The sequence below is a fragment of the Oreochromis aureus genome, linkage group 5 (assembly GCF_013358895.1).
Source record: "Oreochromis aureus strain Israel breed Guangdong linkage group 5, ZZ_aureus, whole genome shotgun sequence".
NCBI lineage: Eukaryota > Metazoa > Chordata > Actinopteri > Cichliformes > Cichlidae > Oreochromis > Oreochromis aureus.
This window is the reverse complement of record NC_052946.1, coordinates 30,284,666-30,302,363: the sequence shown is the minus strand read 5'-3', so window position 1 is coordinate 30,302,363 and position 17,698 is coordinate 30,284,666. Positions and strand designations below refer to the sequence as shown.

At 37.6% G+C, this 17,698-nt stretch overlaps 2 protein-coding genes across 2 annotated transcripts; both read right to left on the bottom strand.

The window, feature by feature from the left end:
- Positions 1-4,344: 4,344 nt before the first annotated feature.
- On the bottom strand, positions 4,345-5,545 carry LOC116315039 (enhancer of split mdelta protein-like). The gene is made up of 2 exons (XM_031733195.2): positions 5,465-5,545; positions 4,345-5,334 (listed from the first exon to the last, which is right to left on the bottom strand). The coding sequence occupies exons 1-2, from the start codon at positions 5,525-5,527 to the stop codon at positions 5,014-5,016; spliced, it is 384 nt and encodes a 127-aa protein (XP_031589055.1). The 5' UTR covers positions 5,528-5,545; the 3' UTR covers positions 4,345-5,013.
- A 6,814-nt stretch (positions 5,546-12,359) lies between these two features.
- Positions 12,360-13,690, bottom strand: LOC116315055 (transcription factor HES-5-like). Its single transcript, XM_031733208.2, has 2 exons — positions 13,614-13,690; positions 12,360-13,503 (listed from the first exon to the last, which is right to left on the bottom strand). The coding sequence occupies exons 1-2, from the start codon at positions 13,671-13,673 to the stop codon at positions 13,183-13,185; spliced, it is 381 nt and encodes a 126-aa protein (XP_031589068.1). The 5' UTR covers positions 13,674-13,690; the 3' UTR covers positions 12,360-13,182.
- Between the last annotated feature and the right edge of the window lie 4,008 nt (positions 13,691-17,698).

Below are 17,698 nucleotides of genomic sequence, written 5' to 3'. Positions count from 1 at the left end.
TCAGCACAAAATATTTAAATAGTTTGATTCTCCCAAATTAATTCAAATAAAGTCACACGACAAGAATTTGATCTTCAGATATTTATTTTCTTGAAATATGCAAAAAACATAAAAACAAAATCCACTTTGGATGAATAAAAACGAAACCGATGAATAAACAAAATATGCATACACAGCATAAACAAAGATGAATCCCCTTTCAAAAGAAAGGTTTGTATTAAGGGATTTTATCAAATATACCTTGAAACAAGGCAGCGAGATACATATGCAAAAATATAATCACACAGTGTTAGTCTACTCAGTATTTTCGCAGTAACTGTGCTGTTGGTATAAAATGCAAAAATTATACCGCTATAATTCTGGTGAAAAAAAATAGTAATTACACAAACAACAACTACTTGTTGCATAGTTTCGAGGCTGGATTTTTCTTCTGTGGCCTTCACATAAAAAATCTGACAACCACAAGAAACATAAATCCCACAAATAGCAGCAAAACACATCTTCTGCACAGTCAACAACCACTTTTGACCCTGAATTCAGTTATCTTTCACAGGCTCCTGTTAAAGCTAGACTGAAATCATATCGTATGAGCTAAAATAAATGTTTCCTTTAAAAAAAAGAAATACTTAGTAAAATGGTTGAAATGTGCTGTAGGTGCCCTTGAGAGTCTCCTTGTCGTAATGCAAATAATGCATTTTTTAACAGTCAGTAGATTTTTAACACAGAGATCCATCTTGCACCACTGCCATTAAAAATGCAGTGGTTTGAATCCAGTTTCGACGACTTTTTGTAGTTCGTGTTTTGTTCCTAAAAGCACAGCGGAGCCACGTCGTCCTCTGCATCGGGAAACAGGCGTAAAATGTCCCTTGAATATTTGGAGTAGCCGTTGTGTGTCAGCAGGGCTTTTCTTAATGTGAGCAATGACTTTGTTTTCTCCAGTAAGTCTGCGAGAGGGAGACCATTCTGCAGATGTTCTGCAATCAGAGCCTTCAGCTTCTCCACTCCGGTGCTGCATTTCTTCTCCAGCATGTGAAGTTTACACCTGAAAGAAAAGTCACAACTATGTTAACATATTTGTCCTTTTGGTGAAAAGTACATTTCTAGTGGACAGCTCGTACTAGGAATATAGAAACAGAACTTCAGCTCACCTAAACAGTTGCTCCTTCATGGTGTCCTGAAGAGTGAGATCTGCGTAGAGAGCCATGACGAGGTCTGTTTCTTCTTGTGGGAAGTTCTGGTGTTCCTTGCAAAGGTTCAGACGACGTCTCTGTTTACTTCTGTGTGCGTGCTCCTTATTTATGCTGCTCATCTTGCGCTTTCACTGCTTTCTGGCCAATCAGGGGCCTCAGAGCTCAGGACAATGGAGCGAATTTAATGGCTGTCATAGAGAACAGGTGGGATGCTTTATCTGTATGCCATACATAAGTGAGGTCAGTGGGAAAATGCTCTTCCTGAAGTGGACACGGGAAAATTTTGTTTCCTTCTGTGAAACTAAGACTATGGACATGGACCATGATGGGACATAGGACAGACACTTTAACAACGTTAATCTAAGACTGTAAAATGTGCTGCGTGGATGATAAAACTTATTACTAACATATTATTAACATCTCAACTGCAGCAGCAAATACTCACTACAACATTTTTGAAATATATGAGTTTTTATTCTCAAATAGCACCACTGTTTCTGTCTTTAATTATTTCTAATGATAAAAAAGACAACTCAAATGAATAATATTAAATAACCTTCAAAATGAACTAAAAGTGTTATTAATATTTTTAATGTTTAACATTTTCTCAGTCTTTTTTTTCTCATAACAACAGCAGTTATAGCAAAACCAGATGGTTGTGAAGTGGGCCTCTGTGCTTTCCCTGCCTGAGAACGGTCCTGAGGCTTTGTTAGAGCAGACACACTTCTATTGTGTGTGCTGCTGAGCAGGCTGCATACAGAAGTGTGGGAAGCCGTGTGTCGCTGTGGCTCCCAGCAGCAGAGAAAGAGGAGGGCGTGTGACTGGGGCACGTTCGGCCTTGTGCATGGAGCTGTGGGGGGCTCAGAGGCAGGGAAATGAGAAACCTGAGCCCCTACACAGACAGCAGATAGACACAAACAGATGGAGAGGAGATAAGCAGAGAATGTAAACCCACTTGAGCCTGGTTATATGTCAGTTTGCATTTTGTTTTGGGTGCCCACTGTATTTAAAAGCACAACATAAAGATAAAAAGACAAAACATCATTCAGTACAGAAACAGAAAACAGAAATTTCTCAAAGGGTTTATAGTGAAAATGTTCTTTTGACAGACTACAATAGTATTATTGTAAGACTGAAAGTGGCCACTGATTTTTAACTAGTTGGTGTGTCCACGTCTATCAGGATACTCACCGCCTATAGGTATACCTTCTCAGGGTAACTATCTATCTATTTACATGTTATTTCAACAAAGTGGAAAAGATTTTGCTCAATACTGACATGATAGAACAATACACTTGCTATTTATCAAAAAAAAAAGAAAAGAAAAAGTACCAAAAAGTAGACATGCAGTACCCCAGTACCTGAAAGACAGAAGGAGCCCAGTTGATATGACTATCGAATGGGTCCCTCTACATTTCATGGCATTTATATATTGGTTGTGTGAAGGTAAAGTTAGACAAATGATAAAAGTTTAACTTTTATCATTTGTCTAATAGGACTCTGGAGGGCCACACCAATAAGCTGAACTCAGCTCTGCTCAATATTAATTTAATCTCTTTATAAACATTGGTGGGAGCCTCCAAAACAGTCCCAGTTTCTCATGTGGCCACTTGGGAAAATTAATCCTACTGATCCATGGAGACTCCTGCCTGACCTCGTCTGTCAACCTGTCCATCACCACTGCAAACAAGAAGCGGTTCAGAGCTGATCCCTGATGTAATCCACCCCCATCTTGAACCCTTTTCTCTCACCGGCTGCACACCACATCTCTGTCTTCCTGTCCTCATAAATGTATTTCACCAGCCTCACATATATATGCTACAACTGACTTCCTCATTAGTACCATGGTTCCTCTCTTGGCACCCTATCGTATGCTATCTGTAGCTCCACAAAGACACAGTGCAACCCCAGCTCTCACGAAGCAAGCATTATATCTGTGGTGCTCTTTCTCCACATGAATGAATCCACATGAATCATCTCTGCTGCTCTCCTTTGCTTTTAATCTTTGTTTTAACCTTTTTTTCCCTTTGTCCTTGAAAATCTGTATCAGTACACTTCTTCTCCATTCGCCAGGCATCCAGTCATCTGGACCAACCGGCTTTTCAATCTTCATACTTTTCATAGCTGCCTTCATTTCCTCCTTTTCTCTGAACTTTCTTCTTCACTAACTATTCTCCATCTCTCTGCCTTTCTCTTTCTCTCATTTACTTCATTCATCAGCTCCTCAAAGTGCTCCATCCATTTTGTCAAAACACGCTCTTCACTTGTTCTTCTCATTTCCATTTCTATCCCTAATCGCCCTAACCTTTGAATACTTTCCTGTACTTACTCTTTCCACAAAAACTCTGGACAATGTTCTTCAACTTCCACTGTTTAATTTTTGCCTCTATCATCACTTATTTTTCTTGAAGTGAGCACTGTTTTAAGTAACACCACTTCCAAAGCCATCCTACAGAATACCATCAGATGCTACATTCTCCTCTGCCACTACTGTAGCTTTAAGTCTCCTATCTCAAATTGCCCCTTCTGCAAATTGTGTAGTTCACTTGTGTGCACCTCTCAGATCCCTTATGTGTTAATCTGTGTTTCTCAGAGGAGCTGAGAGTAGGGGAAACCAATTAGTACAACTACTAAGTTATGTAGAAGAGCATCTTTGAAAGTGCATGTAAACCTTGAAAAATATGGGCTACAGCAGCAGAAGACCACACTGAGGACCACTCCTGTCAGCTAAGTCTACAGTTCACATGGACTGGAACTGAACAACAAACGTTTAGCTTTTTTGAAAAAACAAAACACTGTAAACCAGCTTTTTATCTTAACTTTTCTTTGCTATAAGCATAAAACCTTGCATAGATAATACTCCATAGGAATGATGGTGTTTCTTGATGTAGAATTTTGAGTTGTCATGTTAGTTGTATCTCATTTAAATAAAAAATATAAACTACAAATAAGTAAAAGAGACCTCAAAATGAATTCAAAAGGTTCCAAAAGCTGTAACCTATCAGAAACTGCTTCTTCTCTTTGAAAGGTTGACCCTAAAGTGTCTTGAAAGCAGAGAGTTAGATTATATGTGCAGAGTGAAACTCTACTCAAAAATGATCAAATGCCCTTAACCCCCCAAGATATCAGGAGACATGTTTCCATCTGCCAGTGTTTGTTTATTCAATGAGACAAAGTGAGGCGCATGAAGTATAAATGCTCTAACAGCAGGTGATGATACATCACAATAACAACTTGTACTACAAGAAACACTGTACTCAAAGCGAGTAAAGGAACAGCTGTCTTTATGAAAGACAAAAAGACAAATTACTAAACAAAATAAAAAGTGACCTTAAAACAGATCAAAGGCTCTTATCACAATGTAATAATAACATCTACATAAAAAATGTTCATTTACAAACAGATAATAGTCACTGGAAAACTGTGACAGAGTAATATTAACCCAAAAAATGATTTAAACATTTACATATGACCACACTTTGGATGAAGAACAGCTTAACCTTCTTATCAAATGATCAATATTATTTAAAAGATAATGTTACTATAACATTATAGAGAACCTATGCTTATAGCATGATGAAGAATAATAATAATTGCTGATGCAATCAATTTGATTCATGCAACATGCATGACAAGATTCTTTCTTAACATGAAAAACAATATCGGTGTCATTTACCAGGAAGTTACATATTAAGCACACAAAGTAAAGACTTCTGTAACTACAGACGAAAAAGTACAAAGAATTTCAAGGAATTCAGTCCAGTAATCTTTGACCAATATGGTCTTTTTAACTATTGTATTAGCGACTACTTTATGTGAGTCTCTACCATGGCCTCCACAGGGCGCTGTTGTCTTTCATGATGCTTGTCTGGACTGTGGAAGTCAGAGGAAAGAGGTCATCCTCTCTTAGCTTCTCATCAGAAGCAGTCTGCAGCTTGCTGAAGCTGTTCAGCAGGTTTCTCTGCTGCTGGTTCTGCTGCTGTAGCTGTGTCAGGAAGCAAACGGTCACCTCCAGGATGTCTGCCTTCTCCAGTTTGGAGTCTGGCTGCTGTTTCAGGAACTCTGGACCCAGGAGAGACTTGAGCTGCTCAATGCAGGTGTTGATTCGTTCTCTGCGTAACTTCTCCACCAGAGGCTTTGTGAGCTGCAGAAAGAAGAACAAAATCATTAATATCATCATTTGGGAAGATGAAGTTAGCCTTAACAAAACACAAGCTCTCATGATTACTGACATGCTGTGAATCTTATGTAAATTCTATCAATGTTCGACTTACCTTGTGAGTCAGTGTCAGATGGTCCTGAGTATTGGTCATTGCTGCAGTGACTTTAGGTGCCATGCTTGGATTTCTGTGCTGTAGAAGTCTCTGTAGATAGTTCTGATCTCTGCTGGCTTCATCCCTCCTATTTATACTACACCATCTCCATATGAATGTGTGGGTCTTACTCTGATTGAGGTTTCCCACAGTCTAAACCAATCACAGGGCTCTGTGAAACAATAAGGCATGTGGAGCCAGCAACATGCTCCTGTATGCCCGGGGGATAATAGGTTTCAGGGAAACAGCTGGAGGACTGGAGGGAGAGGGAGAGATACTTACAGAGTTCTATGTGAATCTGGGAAAGTGGTGACCTCCCAGGGAAGAGATCTGTGGCCTGATGCTGGGATCAATAACTTTGACTAAGCGCACGCTTATCATCATATTGCACCTATGGGGAATTATATATATATATATATATATATATATATATATATATATATATATATATATATATATATATATATATATATATATATATATATATATATATATATATATATATATATATATATACACATATACATTTTATTTATATATACATATATCTACATTTTATAGTTTTGTAGGATTTTGATTGCTTTGTGTTTTACTGAGCCCAGATGTAAAATATATCTGATGAAATTGGTGTAATTTAAATTGAAAATTTAATCAAATATTTAATTTATTGCAACCTAATCTTTGCCTATTGATTTTATTAAAATTACTGCTGAACCATTCTGCTGTCCTTTTGACACATGCTGTAAAGTCAGTGTGAGTAGCAAGTTGATTTCAGTATCCCACACTGACTCTCTGTGCTGTGTTCAATGAGCCACAAAGAACTTCAGTGACAGATGCTGCCTGTGTGTTGTCAAAGAAAGACAGCATTACATCACCAACCATCTGGAGGGAAAAGATCTCATTGGATGGCTCTGACAGATCGTTAAACTTAAAATTACACTGTAAAATCCACCAAGAGTAAGATCAAAATATTTTTGGCCTGTCCTACTTCCAGTTTTCTATCATTGTCATACACTTTGAACTTAAATTTACAATCACGACTGATGATTACTGGCCATCAAATTGACTGTAGTTTCAGCTGTGAGGGTGGGAAGCTTTCCGGGTTGGAGCAATTTCCCAAAGTGTGCCAAATCCCTCTGGAGAATTATCAAGCTGCTAGTGGAGTGATAGTCATTTACAGTCAACGCCGTTCTCCAAACTTTCGCTTCCTCCTTTAGCAGAAAATGGACATGTGCACATCTGCAAGTGGATTCTTTTTTTCGTCCAATGAGTGGTAAATCTCTTATAATATCCAAATATTCTTGAATGGTCCATTCTGTTAAAAATTACATACACTTTAAAGAAGTTTTGTCTTCAAATTTTGTTTTACATCACATCATTGTTCCTACTTTACATATGAAATGTTTTTACAACTTATTATAAAAATTGTAGTGTAGTGTAAAACAATGATATGGTGATCCTACTTTGAGTAAAAGAGTAATAGCCAATATAAAGGTTAAAAAAATCAGTTTTTGAAGTCATGCTCCCATTTATCCTCTGTCCCTTCAGGGCAAAGGTGATGATCTATTGTTGCTCTGGGGGTCTGTGAGTCAGCTTCTTCTGGTTTCCCACACTCTGTCCTTTGACTGCTTTCCATGGAAGAACAATAGAAGTGTGCCTTATTGAGTGTCACATCCGAGTGTCACGTTAATCCAGACTCCAACAACTTTAAACTTCTTATTCACCTAAAGGTGAATAAGTAGACATGCACAACATGTCTTTGAATTTTATTTGGTCTGATGACTTGACTTACTATAATTAAAGAGAGTGAAATTATATTAATAACAATCCTCATAACCACATAAAAGTGCTTTGTTTTGCACTAAACATGTATGTTTGGCTACAACAGCAACAACACTTTTTACAGGCATTTGCAGCCAACTTAACAGTAAAGAAACAGAAAAACATTTGTCTTTGATCTTTATAAAGATGTTAGTGATGACATAAAATAATGAGTAGACATTGTTTTCAGCAGGCAGTCCGTTTATTCAACAATGATAAAAGCTCCAACAGGAAGTGATGATACATCACAACAGCAACTTGTGGATTTCTACAAGAAAACCTGTAATCAGAAAGAGCTGTCTTTATGAAAGACAAAGTTTACAGCAGTTACAGTACTCAGTGTCTTTGACAAATTTGTTTGAAATAACACAAAATATTAATTAAAAACTCACTAAACAAAAACTGACCTTAGAACAGATCATGGTATTCTTAATAATCACTAAAATTGACTCTTGTGTAGGTAAATATTACTTTGTCTCTTTAAAGTTGATTGTGAGACAAAAATGCTTTACAATTAAAAAATAAACATATTAATCATAAAACTCAAAATGAACTCAAAATATCCACAAAAAGAGCATTTAAGATATGAAACAGGTCAATATTGATCAAGATGTGCAAATATCACAATCACATTTTTAACCCACGATAAGGATCAAGAAAACTGTGACAGTAAGAAAACCTTTTAGAAAAAAACCTTGTAAACATGTGGATCCTATAACAGATCAGCTTTGAATCATTATTACATTGTTGTTAAATCACTTATTACAATCTGTCTTTAAAGAAGACACTTAAATCACAAATATCAATAACAAAAGGTAACAAATGTTACTATAACACGTACAGTAAGAATAAAGAATAATTGCTGATGCAATCAGATTTCATTCATGTTACATACATGACAAGATGTTTTCTTCCTTAACACGAAAGGTACTGTTGCTGTCATTTCCTCAGGAAATGTCGTCTTGCACACACACAAGAACACACAAAGTAAAGCCTTCTGAACATACAGAAGAAGAAGTTCATTGAATTTCAAAGAATTCAGTCCCATCATGTTTGATCAATGTGGCCTTTTTAGCTCATCTATTAACTCCAGTCTGTAGGTGTCTACCACACCCCCAGAGGGCGCTGTTGACTGGACACTTGTCTGGACTGTGGAGTTCAGAAGAGGGAACTCAACCTCTTGAGAGTTCTTCTCAGAGGAAAACTGCATCTTCTTGAAGTCAGTCAGTAGGTTTCTCTGCTGCTAGCTGCATCAGGAAGCAAACTGTCATTTCCAGGATGCTTGCCTTCTCATATTGCTGTTTGAGGAGCTCTGGACCTCAGACTTGAGACTTGAGCTCAATGCAGCTATTGATTCGCTCTCTGCGTAATCATCTGATGTTTTCTGAGCTGCTGAAAGAAGAAGGAGGTAATTAATAAACTTGTTAGAATTTTAAAAATGCAAGTGCCTATAATCAATATCAAAACTGGTTCAAATAAAATCTTCAGTTTACCTTGTGCGCCAGAGTCAGATGCTCCTGTCATTGCTGCAGTGATTCTAGGTGCCATTCCTGGTTTTCTGTCCTGCAGAGATCTCTGTGGAGATCTGTGTTCTGATCTCTGCTGGCTTCATCGCTCTTATTTATACTTCACCATCTCCATATGAATGTGTGGGTTTAAGTCTGGCTGAGATTTCCCACAGTGTGAACCAATCAGTGTTCTCTCTGACACAATAAGGCATGTGGAGCCAGCATCTTACTCCTGTGTGCCAGGGTGATAATAAGTCCCAGAAGAACAGCTGGAGACCTGGAGGGAGATGGAGAGGTACTTACAGAGTTCTATGTGAATCAGGGAAAGTGGTGACCTCATAGTGAGCAGATCTGCAGCCTGATGCTCGGATCAATAACTTTGACTAAGCACACACTCATGATCCCATTGCATGAGTGGAGAATGACAAACTTTAATGTATGAGTTGGTGGCACTTTTTAATATGTCCCACGACTAAGGGTGTACTTCCCCTGTAATTAAGTGAAATTTTTAGCATATTTTATGTCAAATTACAAAGTAATTATATTTACCTGCAAATAGGTAGGGGACGTACACTAGAATAACGGGGTAACAAGCCAGGTTTTTACAGGAAATAAGGAATTAATTATACTTTAAGTAAATTTAAGTAGTCTGTATGTAATTTGAAATATGTAGAAGTAATTTTAGGTAGTGCATAAGTAATTTTGTTTTAGAGGAAAGAAGAAATAATTACAATTCAAGCCAATTTAAATAGTGCCTAAATTCTGTGTGTTTTGCAGGCAAGGTAACTCAGATTATGCTGTAAAATTTGTAGTACAGAATTAGTAATTTTAAGTATGAAATGTCTTTCTCTAATCTTTTGGGAAAACAAATATTTCCTCTTCTTACCCTGCAAGTACAGAAAAACGGCACACTCCTTTCCCATGAACTCCTTTTAAAGGTCATGCTTGAACAGTGATTGAGAAAGAAAAAAATAATTAGACTTGGCTCCATCATTATAAGTTCACATAGGCTTCCAAGTGCAAGTGTAAGGGAGAACTGTCCTTATCACATTTATATTGGTAAAATAAAACGATAGTTGAATAATAGAACATCTGTTGTGCACATTTATGCAATGAATATTAAAGGAAGATGTAAAGAAGGCAAAAGTGCTTAGACCTGGGCTGGTTTATAAAGTGTTACTAAACATGTTTTTGCACCACTAGTAAGCTGAGTGTTGTTCCCATTGTTTTAGTTTAAATTACTCAGCGCAATAAACTTACTGGTGTCCTTTGTGTCTTTTCACACATGCCATATATCTAGTGTGAGTAGCAAGCTGATCTAAGTTTCCCACACTGACTCTCTGTGTTGTGTTCAATGAACCACAAAGGGACTTCTGTGACAGATGCTGCCTGTGTGTTGTTGAAGAAAGACAGCATTACATCACCAGCCATCTGGAGGGAAAAGATCCCATTGGGTGGCTGGAGCTTGAAATTTTTAAAATTAGTTTGAAAACTCTATAAGGAGCAAAGTAAAAATGTTTTGCAGGTCCTACTTTCAGTTTTCCGCCACTACATTTTCTACTTTAAGGCATAAATATGACTGATAATTACCAGCCATCAAATGGATGGGAGGGTAGGAGGTTTCCTGTGAGCAAGCAGTTTCCTCAAGTGTGCCATTTCCCTCTGGAGAAATAGCAAACTGCTGGTGGAAAGATAATCATTTATAATCAACTAGATATTCTGTATTTTTCCCACACTTCTTCCTTTAACAGAAAATTGGCATGTGCCCATTTCCATATTAGTTTGAGGATTTTTTTTCTTTGGGCCAAAGTGTGACAAACCTCTTAAAATATCTGACCCAGGACAGTATCCCTTCTGTTAAACAGCTGTATACGTGCTCTTTATACAGGAAAATATAGTATGACAAGTCTCTGTGTTTGCTCTCTACATCTGGTTCCAAACATTTAAGTGAACACTTTATTACACAGCAGACATACAGACATTCAGCTAACAACTAAAATCTAAAAATGTAACAAACAGACTTTATTATTTGATCGTCTTTGATGGAAGTCGTTATCAATAAAACTACTTTTGAATTCAACCAGGAAAATATGAGAGATTGTAAAGGAGGAGAGCCTTGCGTTATGCATGTGACATTTACCATCTGATATCTGTCATATAACTCAAAGGTTTGTTTTCAGTGCTGAATCTAGCAATAATGTGTTTCTGCATCATTTCAAAAGGCCTCCAAGGGATAATGGGTAATTTTTCAGAGCAAGTCTGGTTGTCATTAACCTTAACTTTATTCTTTTTATTTGCACAACCAGTAGAAGAGAGCAGATTTAATATCAAACTATTCACAATTCACACGAGGTAATTATTCTGAGAAGTTTCAGAACAGACCGCTTTTTAGTTTTTACGTTTATGTTGACTAAAGCTTTTTGTTTTACCACAAGCTCTTCCTTGCTGTGCTGCAGAAGTAAGCTTTGCAACATTTGACTGTATGCAGAGTTGTAAGAATGTCACTAATGAATTCAGTCGTATAGCTAGCTGGCTAACAAGCTAGGACTGTGTTTCTAACGCCTTGAAGTTTGTGTTTTTTTTCCAAAATATGCTTGTACAGGGTTTCTTAAGTAAGTCACCAATACTACAAGAATACTCTCAGTAATCTTTGGCCTGGCAGTTTTTATACTGAGGTATTTCTGTTTTAAATAACCTCTTTGCACCTGAGTCCTGTGTGGTAGGTTTCTATCTACTCCTGAAGGCTTGAGTTGAAATGAGCTTTTCATTCTGTGAATTAGACGATACACAGCTAGAGCTAAATCCTTAATTTTCAGTGTGTCACTGTGAAAAAATCCATTGAAAAACATTATCATTGACTAGACGAGTTGCTACAGCCCCAGAAAAACTAATCTCAAAGAACTTCATCAGGACTCACAAACCGGCAGCTAACACATTCGGGGTAGTGAGGTTTATGGTGACACTTTGTAGTGAATCATGTGAAACAGTATTGATCACCGTCTTTAAAAATACTTTCAGACCATGTTTTCAACTCTGGTCCACCTAAAGAAAAGTTCTCCAGAAGCTAATGCTTGAAATGGTCGTTTTGTTTAACAAGATTAAATTATATTGTTTTAAAAGTACTGTCGATGCTGCTTTTTTAAATAGAGGAAGAGCCAAAAACCACAATTTTCAAAACCAAAATCTGACCGTTCTGGATCTATTGTTTCACTGGGGCTCTGTGAGTGATTTTATTTTGGTTTCCCACAGTTCCCCAGTTGGTATTCGGTTCAATTTGACCAACACCTAAACTAAACTAGATAACACTCTTCATCACAAATGTTAGTGCTTTATTTTCCTGTGAACATGTCTTTTTGATAAACAATTATAATGAGTGCTGGACTTTCTAGGTATTTGTAAAAAGTGGAGACTTAAAATGAAGGAAAATGAAGAATGCATATCTTTCAGCAGATAAGGTCAGTTATGCCATAAAATAATATTAGAGCACAGTGTTTTCATCGTACGGTGTTTGTTTATTTAGCATGAACGAAAGCTCAAACAGGAGGTGATGATCCATCACAACAACAACTTGTTTTCTACAAGAGACACTGTACTCAGAAAGAGTAGAGGGAAAGCTGTCTTTATGAAAGACAATGGATTTGCAGTATTTAGGAAGCCATGACAATTTTTTCCCCAAACAAAGGAAAAATTAACAAAAATTGACCTTAAAACAGGTCAGGTAAAACCATTAAAATAAACGGCATTGTCTCTTCAAATCTGAGAGTGACTTAAATGTAATGTTTTCTGCAAAACAATTATTGTGATCTTAAAACAGATCCCTTTTCATTAATCACTTACACTGAAGTAAACTTTATTTAAAAAAAAGGTTTTATCCACAAAGGATAAAAATAAAAACTCTCACTGATGATAAAAAGCTATAAATAACCCAATTACACAACTCAACCCACAATGAGTTGTAGTGAGTCCAGTTAAGGTAAAGTTCATTATTACTTTCTGGTCAGAAAGAGGACATTTCAATTTTAGATTTAAAAAAATCAATAATGGTAAAAAGTATTACTATAACATAATCAGTATGAGAAGCACACCTCAGGTATAATAATGATTGCAGGTTCAATCAGATTTCATTCATGCAATATGCATCTTATGATGTTTTTCTTTCCTAACATGTAGGATACTGTTAATGTCATTTCCTTAGGAAATGTCATTTTGCACATACACAAGAACACACAAAGTAAAACCTTCTGTACATACAGAAGAAAAAGTCCACAGAATTAGAAACAATTCAGTCCAGTCATGTCTGACCAATATGGTCTGTTTAGCTTGTCTGGTATGGACTCCAGTGTGAGGGTTCTACCACGGCCTCCTCCTGTTGTCTTTTGTCTCCAGAGAGCATTGGGTGATGCTGGTCTGAACTGTGGAGCTCAGAATAGAGAAGTCAGCTTCTTTCAGCTTCTCATCAGAGGCAGTCTGCAGCTTGTTGCAGTGCGTTAGCAGGTTTCTCTGATGCTGTAGCTCTTTCAGGAAGCAAACGGTCATCTCCAGGATGTCTGCCTTCTCCAGTTTGGAGTCTGGCTGCTGTTTGAGGAACTCTGGAACCAGGAGAGACTTGAGCTGCTCAATGCAGGTGTTGATTCGCTCTCTGCGTAACTTCTCCACCAGAGGCTTTCTGAGCTGCAGAAAAAAGGACAAAACTTGTTCAGGAGATTTTGTTTTGTTTTTGTTAGCAACAAAATATATTTTCTACAATTTGACAATTTAATTTAACTAAATCTTCAGTTTACCTTGTGATTCAGAGTCAGATCCTGAGAACTGGTCATTTCTGCAGTGGTTGTCGGTGTCATGGCTGGATCGCTGTGCTGTAGAGGTCTCTGTAGAGAGAATCTGATCCCTTCTGGCTTCATCCCTCCTATTTATACTCCATCATCTCCATATGAATGTGTGAGTCTTGGTCTTGTTGAGGTTTCCCACAGTCTGAGCCAAACAGAGAGCTCCATGAGACAATAAGGCATGTGAGGCAGCAACGTTCTGTCATTACCGCCGGGGGTATAATAGTTAGCTCCCAGGGGAGCAGGTGGAGGAGCTAAAGAGAGTGCAAGAGAGCGCTTTGTGAATCTGTGAAAGGGGTGACCCTGTAGCTAGCAGATCTGATATCTCAGCACACCCTTAACATCCTATCAAAAAATGTAAGTTTACTTGATCTAATTAATGAATTACAGGACTAACTGATGGGTAGATTACATTAGTTCTTTGCTTATTTCTGCCAAAAAAACTGAAGAGTGAATTGTGTATTGAATGTATTATCACATTTAATTTGTAATTTATCAAGATCTTTCATTTGATACTTTATTTAAACTTTTATCAAATTTTCTTTCCATTAAAAATAGCTAATTTTTCCTGTAATAACATGGTTGAGTGCAATAGCTGTGATTTTCTCACTGAAATTACTCAACATGATTATCATGCTGCTGACCACATGCAGTCATCATTTGACACGTGCCGTATATCCAGTGTGAGTAGCAAGTTGATCTCAGGTTCCCACACTGACTCCCCGCGCTGCGTTCAATTAACCACAAAGGGACTACTGTGACAGATGCTGCCCGTGTGTTGTTATAGAAAGAAAGAATTACATCACCAACCATCTGGAGGGAAAAGTTCCCATTGGTTGGCTCTGACAGACAGTTTACATTTAAAACTGCTGTTAAAAAGTTTATCAAAACTAAACTCAGAATGTTTAAACCTGTCACAATTTAAGTTTTCTATCACTATAGTACATTTTGAACTTTGGTGATAATCATGACTCACTACTGAGTATCAAAGTAATCAACATTTTAACTGTGAGAGTGGGAGGTTTCCTGAAGTGTGCCAAATCCCTCAGGAGAATTAGCCGGCTGCTGGTCGGCTGATCGTTATTCACTCTCAGCTCTGTTCTCCAGAGTTTTCCCACACTTTAGTAGAAAATGTGCCAGTATGTAAGTCAACATAATTTTTTTTTATTGCAAAGGTTGTGAAATCTCCTGAAAAATCTTGCCAGTTTATTTATTTAAAAAAAAAAAACCTGGTTGTTCAAACCTTTTGAGAAAAATTAAAATTCAATAATCTTACAACAAAAAACAAAAAAACAAAAACAGATCTCAGCTGCAGGTTTCTGATAATTAGTTTTAAATAAGAGTTGTTTATATCTTATATATGTTATAGCAAAACCTTTTCACTGAATCCCCAAACTGCAAAAGAAAGGTTTCAGGTGGTGGATGCTTAAAAAATATAAAATAAGAAGAGAGATTAAAAAATTACTGTGACTTCCTGTAGCTCCTGTAGACTCCCTGTTATTAAAAAAACGTTAGCTTTTTCTGAATGATTCTTTTTCAAGGTGTGTACAATGATTTTCCACATCACCTCTTTGATTCTAGTCCACAGCTGAATCGTTCTCAAACACCTTGTGTTTAAATAGTGCTTCTAGTTTAAGAAGATTATATGACAGTTTTCTGATGGAAATGGTACCGCTGCTTTATTTAAAGGAAGCGCAGCCATCATGATGATTTAAAACATGTGTCAGTTTGTGGAGTCTCGGTCCCTTTTATCCTCTGTCCCTTCAGGGCAAAGGTCTGGATCTATTGTTCCACTGGGGCTCTGTGAAAGAGTTTCTTCTGCTTTCCAACACTTAGTCCTTTCAGTGCTTTCACTTGAGAAACAATAGAAGTGTGCCTTATTGAGCATCACATAAGCTAAAATGTGTATCCTCTTTTAGGGTTTAAATGATTAACTTTGAAACAATTATTAAAATGTGAATCTGAAGATTTTACCAGAGAGGTTAAGACACTGCATGTTTGACCTTTAAGTTTAAAGATTTGACTTCCAACTAAACAAGTTGAAATAACATTGACGACCCTTCTCATTACAAATGTTGGCCTTTCACTGAATCTGCATTTCTTGGATAAACAATTATAATCTGAAGGTTTGAAGTATTTGTCTACAACAAATGGAGAGAAAGACATATGACAGAAAATGAAGAGCATAGAGTGCTCAACAAATTTATTGAACTGCCTGTCATAAAACAATAAAACAGACATCTTAGAAATCTGTCAAAAACTTGTTAGAAACTAAAAATTACATTACAAATTTGAGCCGGCGCACTGGATGCCTCTGAGAAGTCAGAAGTTAATTGAGCATTCAATCAATCACTAAAACATTTTTTTTTTCTGTTTTGGAATCCAAGTAAGTAATTGTAATTTGGTATCTTAAGCAAAAATAATAATGTGCTTTACTTTTTTTCTCTTTTTTTGTAAAAAAACAAAAAATGTATTGATAACAATTATACAGGGTGGGCCATTTATATGGATATACCGTAATAACATGGGAATGGTTGGTGATATTAAAGTCCTGTTTGTGGCACATTAGTATATGTGAGGGGGCAAACTCCTCAAGATGGGTGGTGACCATGGTGGCCATTTAGAAGTCGGCCATCTTGGATACAACTTTTGTTTTTTCAATAGGAAGAGGGCCATGTGACACATCAAACTTATTGGTAATGTCACAAGAAAAACAATGGTGTGCTTGGTTTCAACGTACCTTTATTCTTTCATGAGATATTTACAAGTTTCTCTTTGTTCACAGCCATTGACATGTCGAAGAGGTTAACACGTGAGGAGCGGATCGAAATTGTCTTGATATCTGGTGAACGCAGTAACCGGGTCATTGCAGCAGATTTCAATGCAAGACACCCTACGAGACCACCCATCTCCCATGCTACAGTTAGCAAACTGCTTGCTAAGTTTCGTGAAACTGGTTCAGTGTTGGATTTGCCAAAATGTGGATGCAAGAAAACTGTCACTAATGAAGAAACATCAGTGGCTGTCCTAGCTTCATTCAGCAAGAGCCCACAGCGTAGCACTCACCGCATGTCACTGGAGAGTGGCATTAGTCGAACATCCCTTCGGCAGATATTAGCTACTCACAAATGGCACCCTTACAAACTCCAGCGACTGCAGCATCTCAACGAGGATGACCCAGATCGGCGCACAGAATTTGCAGAATGGGCAAAACAAAAATTGGAACAGGACCCTCAGTTCACGCAGAAGATTTTGTTCAGTGATGAGGCAAACTTTTATGTGAATGGTAAAGTTAACAAACAAAACCACCGCTATTGGTCTGACACTAACCCACATTGGATGGATCCCTCCAAGACTGTTGGAACAACAAAAGTGATGGTTTGGTGTGGTATATGGGGTACAACGATAGTGGGTCCATTCTTCATCAATGGAAACCTCAAGGCCACTGGATATTTGAAATTGCTACATGATGATGTTTCCCTCTTTATGCACTGAAGCTGGCACGTTCCCTGAGTTTTTCCAGCAAGATGGTGCACCACCACATGATGGGTGCCAGGTCCGAGCATTCCTAGATGAACAGTTTCCTGGAAAGTGGATTGGTCATCGTGGGCCAGTTGAATGGCCCCCAAGGTCTCCCGATCTGACCCCCTTAGACTTTTATCTTTGGGGTCATCTGAAGGCAATTGTCTATGGTGTGAAGATACGAGATGTGCAGCACCTGAAACTACGGATACTGGATGCCTGTGCTGGCATTTCTCCTGTGGTGTTGCTATCAGTGTGTGAAGAGTGGGAGAAGACGGTTGCATTGACAATCCAACACAATGGGCAGCACATTGAACACATTTTATAAGTGGTCAGAAACTTGTAAATAACTCATGAAAGAATAAAGTTACGTTGAAACCAAGCACACCATTGTTTTTCTTGTGACATTACCAATAAGTTTGATGTGTCACATGGCCCTCTTCCTATTGAAAAAACAAAGGTTGTATCCAAGATGGCCGACTTCTAAATGGCCACCATGGTCACCACCCATCTTGAGG

What these genes read in the sequence shown, in the direction of transcription:
- LOC116315055 (XM_031733208.2), bottom strand. Translation starts at nt 13,673, where the DNA reads ATGACACCGACAACCACTGCAGAAATGACCAGTTCTCAGGATCTGACT. An exon ending in ATCTGACTCTGAATCACAAG is followed by an intron (nt 13,504 to 13,613) that starts GTAAACTGAAGA and finishes TTTTTTCTGCAG; the next exon opens with CTCAGAAAGCCTCTGGTGGA.
- LOC116315039 (XM_031733195.2), bottom strand. Translation starts at nt 5,527, where the DNA reads ATGGCACCTAAAGTCACTGCAGCAATGACCAATACTCAGGACCATCTG. An exon ending in ATCTGACACTGACTCACAAG is followed by an intron (nt 5,335 to 5,464) that starts GTAAGTCGAACA and finishes TTCTTTCTGCAG; the next exon opens with CTCACAAAGCCTCTGGTGGA.